Source organism: Aotus nancymaae, unplaced genomic scaffold (genome assembly GCF_030222135.1).
Source record: "Aotus nancymaae isolate 86718 unplaced genomic scaffold, 86718_ANA_hifiasm-v0.15.2.pri h1tg000032l_0, whole genome shotgun sequence".
Taxonomy (NCBI): Eukaryota; Metazoa; Chordata; class Mammalia; order Primates; family Aotidae; genus Aotus; species Aotus nancymaae.
In genome coordinates, this window is record NW_026988445.1 from 4,228,618 (window position 1) to 4,245,450 (window position 16,833).

The 16,833-nt window shown below is 35.2% G+C and overlaps 1 protein-coding gene across 1 annotated transcript in view; it reads right to left on the reverse strand.

Annotated features, from left to right (window-relative positions):
• The window catches only part of USH2A (usherin), a 775,604-nt gene that overhangs the window by 244,868 nt on the left and 513,903 nt on the right, over positions 1 to 16,833 (reverse strand). Inside the window, exons 42-43 of the mRNA XM_064383503.1 lie at positions 10,909 to 11,243; positions 9,877 to 9,999 (exon numbers count right to left, since the gene is read on the reverse strand). Of these exons, the coding sequence (XP_064239573.1) occupies positions 9,877 to 9,999; positions 10,909 to 11,243 (458 nt within the window). The remainder of the gene's footprint in view (positions 1 to 9,876; positions 10,000 to 10,908; positions 11,244 to 16,833) is intronic.

The window sequence follows — 16,833 nt, forward strand, 5'->3', positions numbered from 1 at the left end:
TAGAAAATACATTATTTTATTTTCCCTCCTTTACACAACACATATCATTAATTTTGTGACTTGCCCGCCTTAACCAAAGTGTCAGGGAAATATTTTGTTAGGAATGCTGAACAAATATTGCCATTGAAAACAAATGTGGTTTATCATTTTCTTATTCTTATTGTTCTCAGAAGTGGTGAGGATTACAGCTCAATTCAAGACGCAATTACAAATCAGGCAACCTGCCAGCTTTCTATCTGAATTTGATCCGGAGAGTTTTATGCTCTTCTTTTCGGAAACTCATCCATTTTCAAATATCAGAATCCCTCATCACCATTTTCTTCCTATACCTATGCTTCTTTCCCATAATCTCATTGCAGACAGATAAACCCCTAAATTAAATTGTAACTGTGACCAAAGTGTAGAACATTCTCCCACTGAGAGTTTTGCTGCAGTGAACTGTATTTTCCCATAGTGTGAACATATTTACTTGAGTCAATATACTGGAAACTGAGTATTACTTTGCAGAAGGCAAAAACTGACAAGATGATGTGAGATGAGGAGGACTTTTCAAGTCATATATTAAATTGACAATAAAGCCAGCATTTTTTTTTTTTTTTTTTTTAACCACTTTTGGGCAGAAGACCATCAGGTTCCTTTGTTTGGTTCAGAAACTGCCTGTGTAAGAAAATGCTATTCACAGACACAGGCTACGAATGGACAATAGCTTAAACATATTGTGTAACAAAGGATCAACCCAGAGGCATCCAGGACACAGGGCAAACACTGGCCTCAGATCATTACCTAATTTGGATTTATTAGATGATCAAGGATACCTCACCTCCAATGCAAGGACCATAGTATTTGTCTCACTATGTCACAATCTCTGCTGTGACGATGCAAAGGTGGTAGGGCAGGGGTGGGTAGGTGCCATTTGCAGGATTGTGCTAAATTATTTGACCAAAATTGAATCAGGATCCTCAGAGCATATTGCTACCACCTAGGTAGAAGAAATCTGCTTGACTCATCCTGTTTCTTACTCACAGCCCACAGATATGCAGGTTTCAGCATGAGCCCCACTGAAGGGTGTTGCTCTATTGTACCTACAGGTAAAACTTGTGACTTTTTGAGGTTATTTATCTATTTCTCTTAAAAAAGTGCTCACATTAGATCTTCTACATCTCCCTGCTTTACCATCTCTTCTCAGGTATTTATTGCCTCTTTTTTTTCTGCTTTGTCTGCTGTAGGGGTTGAATTGTAGCCTTCAAAAAGATATTTTCAAGCCCAAACCCCTGGTCCCTGTGAATGTGACCTTATTGGGAGATTGGGTCTTTGTAATCAAGTTAAGATGAGGCCTTAATGAATTAGGGAGGACCATCAATTTGATGCTGATGTCTTTGGAAGAAAAAAGAGAGGGAAATTTTATAGACACATATATACACACAGGGAGGTGATGGCCACATAAAAACAGAAACAGAAATTGGAGTTATGCTGTCGCAAGCCAAGGAACGCCTAGGGCTACCAGAAGTTAGAAGAGGCAAAAAAAAAAAAAAAAAAAAGGGTTCTTTTATAGATCTTTGGGAGAGAGTCTGGCCCAGAAGACAATTTGGTTTGCAACTTCTAATATCTGGACCTGTGAGAGAATAAATTTCTGTTGTTTTAAGCCACCCAGTATGTGGTATTTTGTTATTACAGCCCTGGAAAATAAATACATACGCTTTTTAGCAAGTACTAAATAGTCCACATGATCCAGAGAACTTAAAAATAATGACAGTTACTTAATAGCTGTCAGGCATTTTCTACAGATGTTAACCCATTCATTCCTCACAAAATGCTATAAGCTGCTCTTATAACACCTATTTTGAAAATGAGAAAAACAAGGCTCAAAGAGATAAATAACTTGTTCAGTCATTGAGATAGCAAGTAGAAGAACTGGGATTCAAATATAGGCAGTCTGATTCCAGAGCCTGCTCTTTTAACCGTGATGCTATACTGCCAACATAATGATGATGATAATAATAATAGTAATAATAACAATCATAATGATAATCTGGTCTGTCCCTACTTGGATGATGTCATATCACTAGGGCTTGACCTTGCATTATTTTTCTAGCAGAGGGGACAGATTTTTGCTTACATATCCAAACAGTCTGGCCAAATTTCCTTTGCAACCAATCGTATGAATATGAAGGATGGTGAGTTGGGGTTAAGAGGGTAGCAAGCCTATGACAATGGAATGAAATGAAGCTAATGGCTCACAAGGGAATTGAACCAGCGACCTTGGCTTCATTAGCTCTTTCCCTGGGTAAAATACTTATAATTATATTTTACTTCATAAAATGGCTTAAAAGAAATGTAGCTACAGTCTGGTTACCTAATCTCCCCTTCTATAATATGTAATTTTTTCTTCCACATGTCTATGCTATTATACAATTAATAATCTTTATGGATTTCAAGTGGTATCACATTTGTGGTTCTTTTCTACATGTGGAATTAACAAGATCAGGTGGCACTAGAAGAGTTGATTACAAGTAAATACCATAGGGATTTCGTTCTTATAATACCTTAAGGGATTTCACCATGATTTAGGTATGGTGAAATATACAGTTTACATCTACAAAACTCAGGCCACATAGATACACACAATTGTGATGCCTGTTTTCAAGGTGTTCCAACATTTTAGAGTAAGAGATGGCTTTAGAGTTTATCTGCTTCAAATAATAAAGTGTCTGCTACATCTTACAGATTAAACAAAAAAACCCTGAGACCTTGAGAAATCAAGTGGATTTGCATAAGTTTGCACAACTAGTTAATAGGGCTAGCTGGGCATCTAGTTTCTTCATATCCAATATGACATTATTTCTACTTTTTAAAAATTTAATTGAGAAATCAGTAGATATTTCATTTGATGCTGTTCATTTGTCTTTTGTACGTTCTTTAACTTTCATTGTTAAGTTAAATTTTTAAGGAAACAAGATCTTGAATTATCTTAAATACTAACATACACTGTTTTCATTTCATCTGAATTCCACTCTGTGTTTAGTAAGAATATATACCTATGGCTTTTCTATGTATATATGTTGATTCATATTTCACCACTTCATACCAAAAAAAGAATGTATTAGTTGGCTTGAAGTGGTTTTCCTCTCACTCTATGTATATTGTTTTTCAAATGGACTTACATGTAGATTATTGATATCAAATGGGACATTTCATTTAATAAATGATAAAAGAATACATTTTAAAACAAAAGTGCTAGATCAATTAACACATACTTATGACAAAACTTATGTCTTATCAATCTATTTCTTCTCTAAATACAAACTGTGTTCTCTAGGCATGACTTGAAAAATGTCCATTTCAAACTCTGTAGGAAAAAGCTTTTGCAATGTAAGTATTCCAAGTAAGTGAATACTTATTTTGCATCTATGATGTAGCCAGTAAGACCAATTGTTTGTAGGTCCATTTAGGAATACTTGGGCTATTACAATAGTTTTTCTCTGAATGACTCATTTGCTTGAGACCATCCTCCAGTCTCTCCCTCCCCCACTCCCCAAACAGCAAATGGTAAACTTTGTTATGGTATAGACATGACTATGGTATTTTCACTCTTAAAATATAATGTGTGTTAAAATCTTACTTGTGGAACAATATTCATTTCAAGGTTCAGTTGTTATTACTCCAATGAATTAGAAAACTAGATTATGTTTAAATGATGCATTTTAATTTGTTTATTTATAGAATAGATAATTTTATAAATGAATGAATAGGTGCTTCACAGTCATTTAAGCATTCAGTCTCAAAAATTTCAGGTCACTTATATAATTTGTTAGGTTAGTGAGATAAAAATCTACCTGCCAATAGAAAAAATATCTCCACTGAAACTTAGGAAAGTGCTCCTTTTAAAAATATATTGAAAACAAATTATATCACTTTTTCATATATAATACATCACTTCATTCATTTGTTCATTCATTTAATATTCATTGGCTGTTACCAATATGCGAGATGTTAAAAATAATAAAATTGTTATCTGTCCACCTGGAGCCACAGGGTATAAAAAATTTTACAGAAATATATTTTTAAATGAGAACATCTAAAATATTTATTCATTTATTCCTTTTTCTTTGAACACACATCAGATGAAGCATCTAATTTATCCATATCCAGCTGGGAAGTCTTCACAGAGGAGGTAACATTTGGGGCAGGTTTTGATAAGAAGTGATATTTTGTCCAGTGAAGACATTTGTCCAGGGCAAAATATCTGAAGACTGGTATCTTGGAAGAGTCTGATATGTTTGGGGAACCAATAAAATTCTTCAGTGCAGCTGCAGAATGCCTCCAGTTATTTTCATCAGAATTAAAAATGTGTCAACTTTATTGAAGTCCTAACAGAATTCATGTGTCCATACTGTCACCAATATAAACTATCAAACAAGTGTGGATTTGAGAAACCTCATAAAGCATACTGCTCCTTCCATCTTCAAATCTTTTGTGAGAATAGCAAACAAAGAAAAATGCAATACTGTTTCTATTGCTTAAGTCTAAGGCTATTAAAATTTTCAGTTGATGGCAAGCACTCTAAAAAAAATCTATTTGTTGATTCTAAAAATGGTATTGAAGATTTTTGCTTTGAAAATTGAAGAGTAATGTTTATCATGCTTGAATATTTTTGTAATATGAGACATTTTAGATTGTGACTGAAAATTGAGGCTGTTGTGTTTCTGTAGCTATCTGTACTTACACTACCGGAGTTGTCAGACCTAAGATAATTTTGCTATAATTTCCACCTTTGTTCTACTTTGTCATCAACACGAGAAAGAAACAGAGACAATGAAAGTATTTTTTTTTTTTCTAAGAAAACAATAGGGGTAAAAACCTCCTATAACAAAACACACCCTTCTGGATTTAGAAGCTCATTTTTCATGAGTGATAGAGTTTTGATATTTGTCCCCTCCAAATCTCATGTTGAAATGTCATCACCAATGTTGGATGTTGGCCCTAGTGGGAGGTATTTGGGTCATGGGGGTGAATCACTTATGAATGGCTTGGTGTCATCCTGTGGTAATGAGTGAGTTCTCACGCTGTTAGCTCAGGGGAGAGCTGGTTGTTTAAGAGCAAGGCACTCCTTCCATCGCCCTCTTGGTCTCTCTCTTGCCATGTGACATGCCTACTCCCTCTTCACCTTCCACTATGGGTAAAAGCTCCCTGAAGCCTTCACCAGAGGAAGATGCTGGCACCAAGCTTCTCGTACAGCCTGCAGAAATGTGGGCCAAGTAAATTTTTCTTTATACATTATCCAGTTTCAAGTGTTCCTTTACAGCAAGCAAAATGAGCTAATACAATGAGGTAATACTTAATATGATGACACAGAAAAGGACAGCATCAGGGAAATGTAAAGCATTGAAAAAAAAATCCAATGGGGAAAGCACTGTGGCCAAGTTAATTTGAATGTGAAATACATTTTTACTCATTTTGAATTAAGTACATGGCTACGAGACGGCATGCCAGTGTTGACAGAAGTTAGCTTTCATTCCTATTTTTATTCACATTCACATATTAAGGAAGAAACTAACAGGATCTACCTCATCTAGGTAGTCATGGGAGAAGACTTCCTTTCACTTGCCTTTCTATGTACAAAGTTAACTTCTTTACTTAATAGTTACAACCTGAAATTATTTGTATTATAGAAACATGTGTCATGGAACTGAGCCAGTCTTTCATACTAGCAAAGATGAAGATGTTATCGATACACATTTAATCTCATTACAAAGGAGGAGGAATATAACTATAAAAAGTTATATTCTTTTGAATATTATACCTCACAGAAATGGCATCCTCTTTTAGGACTTGACACATCTTTATTTTTGTAGATTTAAAAACATATATGACAATATATGTCAATAAGATTTAAACTTAGAATTTATGATAATTTAGCTTAAGCATTTAAATTTTAAACAAGTCTTACCCTTCTTTGAAAAATAAAACAAAAATGTGTTAATTCTGAATGTTTTAATTTAAATGTACTACAATTAGGGGATTCTCGAGGAATCACATAGACGTCTCCATCCAAACTGTCATTGAAAAAAAAATACTCTGAGAAATTTATAAATAATTAAAAGGAAAAGCAATTAGAACACACCTTCCTTTATAAACTTAATGAAAGTTAATTTATAAATCTCAATTATAATCTGCAAGGCAATGTTTTCTCTATAATAGTAAAATAACCCTATTCTTTCTTATACCTTGTTCTTCCTTCTTTAAATCCACAATGAAAAGAAGAACATGCTGCATTGTATTCTTAGCAGTTTTATCTGATCACTTAGGAACCAAGGCAGTGTTGTTAGGTGCTGAAAATTGTGAGGGTAGATTGATGCTTAAAATGAAGGAGGTCGTCGCCCTCTTGTTAAACCCTGCCTGACTCACATCGGCAGCTTCAGATGATAACAGCACGTTCACCAGTTTTTCCAAGTGATGAAAATGTCAGGAAACCCAAAGTTATAGTTCCCCCAACAACTATAACTTGGCCACTTTGCACAGAATTATTAAGGAAGAAAACTTAGAAACTGACAAGTAGTATAAACCTGTAGTTCTATGGAGTTCGTGTCTACACAGACAGTGCAAAATTCAATAATGAGGCAACTAGCTGTGCAATTTAAATAAAAATTACTCCTTATGTAAGGTAATCATAAGAGCAAAAAGTATTTTTTGTTAGATTTAAATTATCTGGATAATTGGCTTGAGACTGCTTTGTACATGGAGATAAAGAAAAATTAACTACTAGAGTGATCTAAATTTCTAAATATAATGATATTTTAAATTAAATTGGTGCTTTTCTGTACATTATAAACACATACTTAGCCAAAATAGACCACTTGAACTAGGAAATTGGCTTCAACTTATATTTACTGTCACAAATATATTCATAAAGAGATGTCTAGTGAATCTTAATTTTACTTTTTATATCAAGAGAAGTGCCACTTAAAAGCTGATTCTAAATGTAGCTATGGTGATATTCAAGTCAAGATGGTAAGAAACACTTCAGTGCTCTCTTTATTTATGCAGATGTTACATTAAGAAGGAAATTGGGATGGTAGAATCTGGGGAGAATAGGACATTACATAATCCTCCCGAATTCAATTAAAAACCCAAGAAAACATACCTGGCCAAACAAATAAATCAATAAAACAAATATAGGCCAAAGGAAGGGGTATGGAGGGACCGTAACACAGGTGCGCAGCAACACATGATGAACACCCAGCTTTGTCCCCCTCTGCAGTTTGAGAGACCACTAGCTGGCCAGCAGGAACCAGGAGCCCCAGTTTCTGCCAAGGTGGCCAGTGGCACCATCTGATCCAACAAGATCACTTCCTTTAAACAGAAAAACATGGCCCCCACCAGGGGACCAAATTTTGGTTTTCTCTCATGTTTGGGAGACACAAGACACTCCCCCTTGGGCTAAAGGCACTCCTAGCTTTTTTGGACTTATAAAGGATAGAAAAAGATATTCTCATAGACTCATGCCATTTATTCTGAATGCTAAGAAGAAATTTTTTTTTTTTTTTCCTACAAGCTGTATGTAAGTTGTAGCTGTTATTTGAATAAGTAAAAAATCTTTGCAAGTCCTACCAGAAAGAAAATGTCATTTGGCATTATGAAACTAGTCAAAATATCCGCTCAACACAGTTTTGTTATCTGCACCCTTCCCTTCTGGGAGCAGCTGTCATGGGTGTGTTTATGTCAATTCATGTTTCAATTTAAGTTGTAGAAATTCACTTTATTTCTTTCCTGAAATCTTAGATTTGAACTTCTCATTAAGAATCTTTAGAGGAATCAATAAAAATTCAAAACTAAGTTCATGGCCTTGGTCCCAATTATTTAATGTTTTCGTTTCTTGTGTAAAGAAACAAAATTAACTTTTGGGTACTTATTCTGTGTTTTTGCTGAGTATCTCACGGCTAAAACTCAGATTCAGTAATGTTAAATAGTTGGATTCTATGTATTTTTTGAAATCATTATATTTAAACACTTAGAGTTCCCAGATCATAGAAAGCTACTATTTGAAATGACTGCTTTAGGCAGAATTGGTGACTCTGTAGATAACTCTGATGATAGCAATTAATACATATATCACACTCTATATGGAAGGGCAGGGGGAAGGGTTCCTCCTCTAGATTGTGAGTTCTTTGAGGGCAAGGGCTAAGATGCATTTATCTTTTGTTCCTTACCACAGTGCCTTAGCACACAACAAGCAAAAATAAGCTAAATAAATAAATTTCTTCTACTGAACTGATAATCAATCATATAGGGATGCCAGATTACATAAGTAACGAATCAAAAGTAGTTGAGAACAGTATAATGACCACGATAATTTAGGATGAGCAACATGGATCTGCTAGTAATTGACCAATCTCCATCTATAAAAGTGGTAGTTTCCTGTAGTTCATTTTATTGCTTGATTAAATTTATGTGCTGTCTGTCTCCGAGAATCTTACAAGAACTAGGATGTTTTCCCACCACAACTTTTTAAGAGGACAGGACAATTTTCCTTAGTTTTGCTCATTCTCCTGAGAGAAGAACACTACAGCTAATATTCCTAAGGCGAAGAGAAGTGAAGCAACTCTTGACTGAATTAACCTATTATTCACTGGAGTATTCAGGAGCAGGGCACTATGTGCTGCTACGTGCCAGGTACCATGCTAGGAATTGAAGATGGAGTCACGAAGACACCACCCCTGCCTTATGGTAGATCTGATAATACAATGTGGTGTCCAGATAGGCAGTCAGGCCAGTACACTACATAGGGGATGTCCTATGGAAATATTACACAGGAGCTGAATCAGACCAGCAAGAGTGTGAGCAGGAAAGGCTTCCTAGAGGAAGAAACCTCTAGGCTAAGATGTGACAGATGATCTAGTCAGGCAACGAGAAAAGGCAACTACGAGGAAAAGCTGAATGAGCAAGTGTTGTCTGTTGGAGATACTGAATGCAACGCAAATGTTGCTGGAATGCAGAGGCCTTGGTAAGAAAGGGGAGACAAGGCTAGAGTGGTAAACAGGGTTCAGACTACAGCTACCCAGTGGTTTGTCTAGAAGAATGATGACCTAGATAGAAAAGTTATTGAAAAATATAATTGTCGAGTTTTCATAAAATAACGTTCAGGTTTTTTGAAATTTAATCACTTTGCCCGAACTCATGAAGATTTAGAAGTCATTTAATTCTATAAAATCATCTCATTTCATGGACAACAAAAACGAAGCCCAGAGAAGTTAAGTGATTATTAAGAAGTTAAGCTTTGTGGCCTAAAGTCACAAAGTTGGTTCTCCAGCGCAGGATAGAGCAGAGCCCAGATCTCCTAACCCTCCCACGTATCACTTTTTTCTAGCATCACCCATTAGCCCTTTCTTAATGTCTTTGAACTCTAGATTGAATTCTTTCAAGCCCCAATCCAGTTTACTAAATACGTTTTTGTGGACTGAATCGATGACTTACAATCAATTATAAGTCATTACAATTCATTTAGAAGTCATTTTCTAGAAATAGCAAACGTTCTACAAGTCCCCAGGAATTTTCCCCGTTTTGTATGTGTTCAGTATTTCCAAACTCTTCCATTAAGTTTCACGTCTAGATAGAGCTGTGACAAAGGCAATAGGTTAAGGCTTGAACATCTACAAGTTCAACTTCAAAAGGCTTATTTTAAGCATGCAGTTAAGATGGAAAACATTAAACATGCTGACTGTTACAGTTCAATGATTAATGCCACAGATAATAAACAAACATGTTTTATTGCATAACTGATAACACGCTCACACAATGAAGACACTAAGATACTTTGAACTAGTCAACGTGCCCAGAACTAAATGCCAGCATTTGTTTTTATAGTTTTTGTAATCTCACCTGCTAAGACCCTTATCTTCATAAAACCACTGAGTTCCTGAATAAATATTGTGCCACCGATTTAAATCTTCTGGGGGATTTGATGCAAGTGGTTGCTGGATTTTACGTCTCAGAAGCTCATATCTAAAGCAAAAGACATGCAGGAACATCAGGATTATCTCAACTAATATTGAGATCACCAAAATTCAGACTGTTTCGTGGCATGTGCGTGTGATATATGTGTGCAAACATAAAGAGTAACATCTTAAGTTTACAGTTACGAGGTTTTGTTTCAGATGAACATTTTTTTTCTGGATCAAATTCCATATATTTAATATTTTGAAAAATCAGCTACATTCACATTTTACTATTATCTGCAAGAATAATAGCATTTGAGATTTCCTCTGTGTTAGATTTGCCAAATCTTTATTGCTAGTTTCACACAAAGTAGAAATACAAAACGCTTATCAAGTTAATGGCTTTCTACTACTATCAGTACTTTATAAACAATGACAATATTATCGGTTTTGTATTCTTGGCCAAGTAACAAGTTTGAATTGTTGCAAAACCACTTCTGAATCACAGCGCTTTCATCTTATCTATATCCCTGACCACAGTTTCCATATACTCACAAGTTTCCACATACTAATAATGTGCCAAAGAACTACTGTGTTAGCTTTAGAGTTCTGAGGCACATTCGTGCAAATGTACCATATAGAACATACAGGTTCTATATCATATAAAACATCAGGTTTGCCTAACATATAATAAATGCATATGTTGAAAATCAAGTGATGGATTACGTAGGGAATCCTTAGAAAATAGTACTTGTGGTTTCAAGAGTTTTTAGTTTCTCAAATACGATGATTAATTTTCTACTTTGATGAACTTTGATGTTTCCATAATAAGTTAAAGTGTATGAAAGCTATGAGTCAGGGGATATTCAATGCCAAATGAATCCTATGTTCATATGTGAATAAAAAGCCTCCTTCCCTACTTCTTGGAGAGATAAGGACCACAGCAAAATACAAAATCATAGTCACCTTCTCTTACCTCAAATTCGGTCCATTTGGCTTGGATGGTGGTTGCCAAGAAATCACAACATATGATTCACTTACTGGAATCACCGACAATGGGCCAACATTCTGAGGTACGGTGGGGTGAGTGGTAACATAGGTAGGTAAACTCTCTGTGCACCCTCCAAGGTACCCATTACCCCCTGAGCAAGCAACAATGGTGACAGAATAATTAGTGAAAGGAATCAAATGAGTAACTTTTTGACTTAATACTGTGGAAGTCACATTGGTTATAGTGATGTGAGGGTCAGGCATGCGAATCTCATAACTAAGTATTTCTCCATTCTGGATTAGTGGGGGTTTCCAAGTGACCTGAAATAAAAGATAAAGTTAGAATCAGTGTGATGATACAGGAATAGAGCAACTGAAGTTCACAAGGCCTAGAATTTTGCCCTTGTTTTCAGTGAAGTCATTTTCTAAATGCCTACATTCTCCTTAGTCCTTTGCACTAGGCAGTACTGAAAGGGTTTGAGATCAATTAGCAGTACACCAGGAGCTAAATGAAATGCTGTTTCTCGGGTTTGGCTTTCAGTCTTGCTACTTTCTAGGACTGTCAGACTAATACACACCTTAGTGATTCATCATCACTGTGGGTGTTCTGAAGGACACAGAGCAAACACATGGAGAATATTCACACATCCACATGCTTCAAGGTAGCACAGGATTTGATAGTTTTCTTCTTTATAACTCAATTAAATGAAACCTCAGAACTCATTTCTTTGCATTGTTAGTGTGCCTGCTAAACAAGTCACTTTTTCTTGGAGGAAGGGAAAGATACATCATTATTCATATTTTCTGAAGATGCAAAATTGAGTTCCTGAATCTTACTTATATATAACTTACCAAGTAAAGCATTAACAACACATCCTCTTCTCAGAGATAAGAAATGTGTAGAAAGTTTTAAAAAGGGAAGCCAAAGATGTTTGTGCTTAGCTAACACGTGGACTTGAGCATCAGAAGAAAGAGCAACATTTTGTGATAGAACTCTAGAATGTCTGAAGTTTGTTTTCTTTTCTGGCAAAACTGTACAGGAGGATAGTGGTAACACATTCACATTCTTATGGGAAAAGAGATCCTAAAAAATGTGCACAGGCCATGACAAAAATCACTTGTTTATATGTTATCTGGTTTCCTCTTTTACTGGTACCTTCTAATGCTCCTTAATACCAGGATATATATCTCATGTCCCAAATAGTCTGTAAGCTTCTTCATAGCAGGGATAAATTCACTTAGTACCATGTGCACAGAAGTGGAGTTCAGTTAGTAATTGTAGTCATGGTTTGTTAGATTACATTTTTTCTCTAGCATATAGTTATTTTGAAACCTTAAGAGACAGTTTTCTACAAGGTGACATATCTACATTTGTAACTCCACGCAAAACAAAGAGGAGTAATATAGAAATTAAGATGTAGAAATACTGACCATAGTTTTCTATTTTAAATCAAGGAGAAAAGGTTTCTTCCAGGAGAACTATGACCTGAGACTTTCTTTAGAGTATTCTTACTAATAGTTGGTGATAAAAAGGGCTGTCACTGTATGTTAGTTGGGCAACTGCTTGATAATTACTTTGGTAATTTATAATTAACAATGGGCCGGTATCTACCAAATTATACTACGTGGGATGAAATAATCATTAATCTTAAAAAAGCTTTTTGGAGAGTTCTAAGAAGAGAGGCTGGGATGAAGGGATGCTTTAGATGTGTTCCTTATGAACATAGAGGATTTGTCTGGATGTGGAAAATGTTTTTTAAAACACCCTAAAACAAGCAAAGGTTGTAGAACAGACAAAGGGCTCTATTTGTTGTGGAGGTGTAGTGCTCTCTGTGGACCTGAAAAATGAGTCAATGTCAACTCAGAGGGCTTCCGGGTATTTGTAACATAAATGAAATAAGGAAGAACTATCACAGCTAAATTCAACCTGACTAATCTGAATATGGCTTTCTTGCCTCTTAGACCAGAATACTTTGAAAGTTCAGGTCAGAGCCTGGCAACACTTTAAAGAATTAATGCTTGGGAGATAGTCTGTGTTAGTAGTTGAGCTAACAGGGAATTGATTTGGAACTTGGTATTGAGGCTGAGAAAGAGCATTCATAAGCTAAAACTTGAATAAGATATCTACCAGCAGAGATTACGAGATTTGGCATAGTGACTCTGCAGATAGACATTTCAGGATCTAAAAAACCCCTATTTTTCTACTATAAATGTTTCCATCTGGAAACTATTTTTTATTTTTTAAAAAGTTACAGACTTAGAATATGTATCTTTTTGACAGCAGTGAGTTAGAAGAAATGAATATTTCTACAGAAAATGTCTAGAACTATATAAAACAACCTCTTGTAACAATGTTGAGAAGGATATTGTCATTACAGTCAGTAGGCCAACAGAAATGGTATGTAATTTGATCACCCTCCTGAAAATACCCTGGAGCCATTATTAAAAATGTATACGTCTGCCAATGTGGTGGCTGATACCTGTAATCCCAGCATTTTGGAGGGCTGAGATGGGCGGATCACCTGAGGCTAGGAGTTTGAGACCAGCCTGGCCAACAGGGTGAAACCCAGTCTCTACTAAAAATACCGAAAACTAGCTGGGTGTGGTGGCAGGCACCTGTAATCCCAGGTACCCAGGAGGCTGAGGCAGTGGAATCACTTGAATTAGGGAAGTGGAGGCTGCAGTGAGCAGAGATATCACCATCGCACTGCAGCCTGGGTAAAAAGAGTGAAACTCCATCTAAATCAATCAATCAATCAGTCAGTCCAAGGTTTTCTTTTTTTTTTTTAGATGGAGTCTCGCTTTGTCATCCAGGCTGGAGTGCAGTGGTACGATCTTGGCTCACTGCAACCTCCGTCTCCTGGGTTCAAGCAATTCTCCCGCCTCAGCCTCCCAAGTAGCTGGGAATACAGGTGGGCACCACCACTCCTGGCTAGTTTTTGTATTTTTAGTAGAGATGGGTTTTGCCCTGTTGGCCAGGCTGGTCTCAAACTCCTGACCTCAGGTGATCCACCCGCCTCAGCCTCCCAAAATGCTGGGATTACAGGCATGAGCCACCATGCCCAGATTGTGTCCAAGATTTTTAAGGAACCAGTTAACTAAATATTGTATTCTATTCTTTTCTATACTTAAGACCACATTTATTATTGTGTGTGTGGTCAAAATATACGAGATTAAAACTTTTAGTTCATTTAATTTCCCATAACCTTTTATATATCCATTGTACATAAGAAAGATTATGAAATAATTGTTGCATCCCTAAAACTTCAGACAAAAGAGCATGTTATTGGCCTGAATCAACAAGAAATGTGTTCTCTAAAACAATATTATATTAAAACGTTTAAATAGAATTATAGTTTCTCAGTGGATATAAAATGTTTACTTCAGAGATGGCTTTCCTATTATGACTTCTTTTATTTGAGTGGTTCTTAATGATTTAATTTCCATTTTTCCATTTATTTATTACAAGTCTTCAGAAAATACGACAGGTAAATTGCTGGTTAAGTGTTTAAGAAACCACTGACTTTTAGCAACTCTTTTACATCCCTGAAAAGTCTCTCTTAAAACATCATGGCACCTTTGAATTTCCCCATTTTAAGCAGAAGCTTGGACATGCAGGTTAGTTGATTGGCTTCAGGCTTGAAAAGAGTAACACTCAAAAGCATAGTAAGCGACTTTCTTACTTCTTTAATTCCATCAAACTATTTTTAAGAGCTTTATGAATGAGAGCATTTATAAATATTAACATATGGGTTAACAATGGACTAAGAGATGATAAATGTCTCAAAACTGTACAACTTTAGGCAAAACATTTAACATCTCCAGGCCTTGGAACCCATATGTCTAATGTGAAGAGACAATTTTTGCCATCATGTGTAGACACAGGATTGCATAATTCTAAGAGTATTTTGTTAATAGAAGATACAAATGTGTCATAAAGAAATATCATGTGGAAATATTTGACTCTATACAGTGTAGCAATTCCTCTTACGAGAAACTCCTCTGAAAAATTTATACATAATAAGATGTGCAATAAATATTTGTTGAAATAAAAATAAAAATAGAGTTGTTTTTCAAAATGTCTTCCTTTCTTTTCAAAAATATTAACCTTATTTTTCAATTTCAAATATTATATTTGCAATTTTCAATCAGAGAAAGAGTACAAATATATATTAAAGAAACATTAATTGTGGCCCTCACTTCTTCCCTCCCCTCTCTCTGTTTTATTTTATTCAGGTGAAAAGGTAATAGTTTGAAGTTTATTCTTCCATACTTTTTGTATGCTCATACAAGCAAAGCAAATATACTCATACATACGCTAGGTCTCTCTCTCTCTTTTTTTCTTTTTTTTTTTAAAGATAGGGTTTCACCATATTGGTCAGGCTGGTCTTGAACTCCCAACCTCAGGTGATCCATCTGCCTTGGCTTCCAAAGTGCTTGGATTACAGGTGTGAGCCACCACGCCCTCTTTTTTATTTTTAAAAAACTTTTCAAATAAAAAAAGTTCTATACCCCTTATCCTGCAACTTGCTTTTCAGACTTAATTTATTGTGGACACATCCTGTTATTTTTTACTGTTGCATAATATTCCTTTCATGGTTGAAAACAAATTGATTGTTAATTCTACTGACATTATTTTACTGCTAAAAATAATATTTGAAAATGTATGTAATATATACTGTTGTGTTTATTTTATATTAGAAAGATTACCAAGGATTACCATGCCAAAAGGAAAATGCATGTTTAATTTTAATTATTACTGATGCATCACTTCCTTAAAAAATTGAGGAAATTCACTTTACCACAAACAATGAAATTATTCATGATCTGTGTCTCCACAAACTCTTGAAGTTACTTTTATTTTTTTGCCAATATTACTTATTTATTTAATTAATTTTCATTCCCTTGACTTTATGTGAGGTATGAATGCAAAAGTAACTGTGGTCTTCGTCATTATTTTTAATGGTAAAAACCGCAATTACTTTTGCACCAAACTAATACATCCTCTTACCTAAATTATTTTCTATTAAAGTATCTTTTATTATAAATGATTAGAAGGTCTATGTATATTAAGGTAAAATTGATTTGTCTGTAATATGTGTTACACATGTACTTTCCCAATCTGTCTTTTGGATGTTAACTTTTTTTTTTGGTGGGAGCTCCAGTTTACGCCCTGGAAAATCTATCAGATTATTTTCTAGCTACATATAACTTTTTTAAAAAGCCACTGAGTTTCTTTTTTTCTTTAAAAAGTGCTCCCCTACATTTAGATTACATAAAATTCTCCTTTCGTTTTTTTTCTAAGATTTTTACTTTTTTAACATTAACATTTTTAATTTATGGGAATTTAGTTATCATATGATATGATGAAGGGATCTATGTTTTTCCTTACACATGGATAGTCGGTTGGGCTGGTATCATTTTAAAGCAAATCATTCTTTACCAATGAAATGAAATGCAACTTCTACCTACAATAAGTCATTTCAACAAACAATCGTATCTATATCTAAACTCTCTAGTTGGTTCCAATGACCATTTGTCTTTCTTTATGACAACACCATATTGTTATAATTCAGGGGCTTTAGAGTAAGTTTACATACTCAAGAGAGTACCACCTCACTATTCTTCCACAATTTTCTAGAATATTTTCAACTGTTTAGTCGTCTATACTTTAAAATCATTTTATCCAGCTTCATCCATGAAGCTATCATTCTTAGCAAACTAACAAATGAATACAAAACCAAACATTGCATGTTCTCACTCATAAGTGGGAGTTGAACAATGAGAACACATGGACACAGGGAGGGGAACATCACACACTGGGGCCTGTCCAGGGGCGTGGGGTAAGGGGAGGGAGAGCATTACGACAAGTACCTAACGCATGCAGGGCTTAAAACCTAGATGAGGGGTT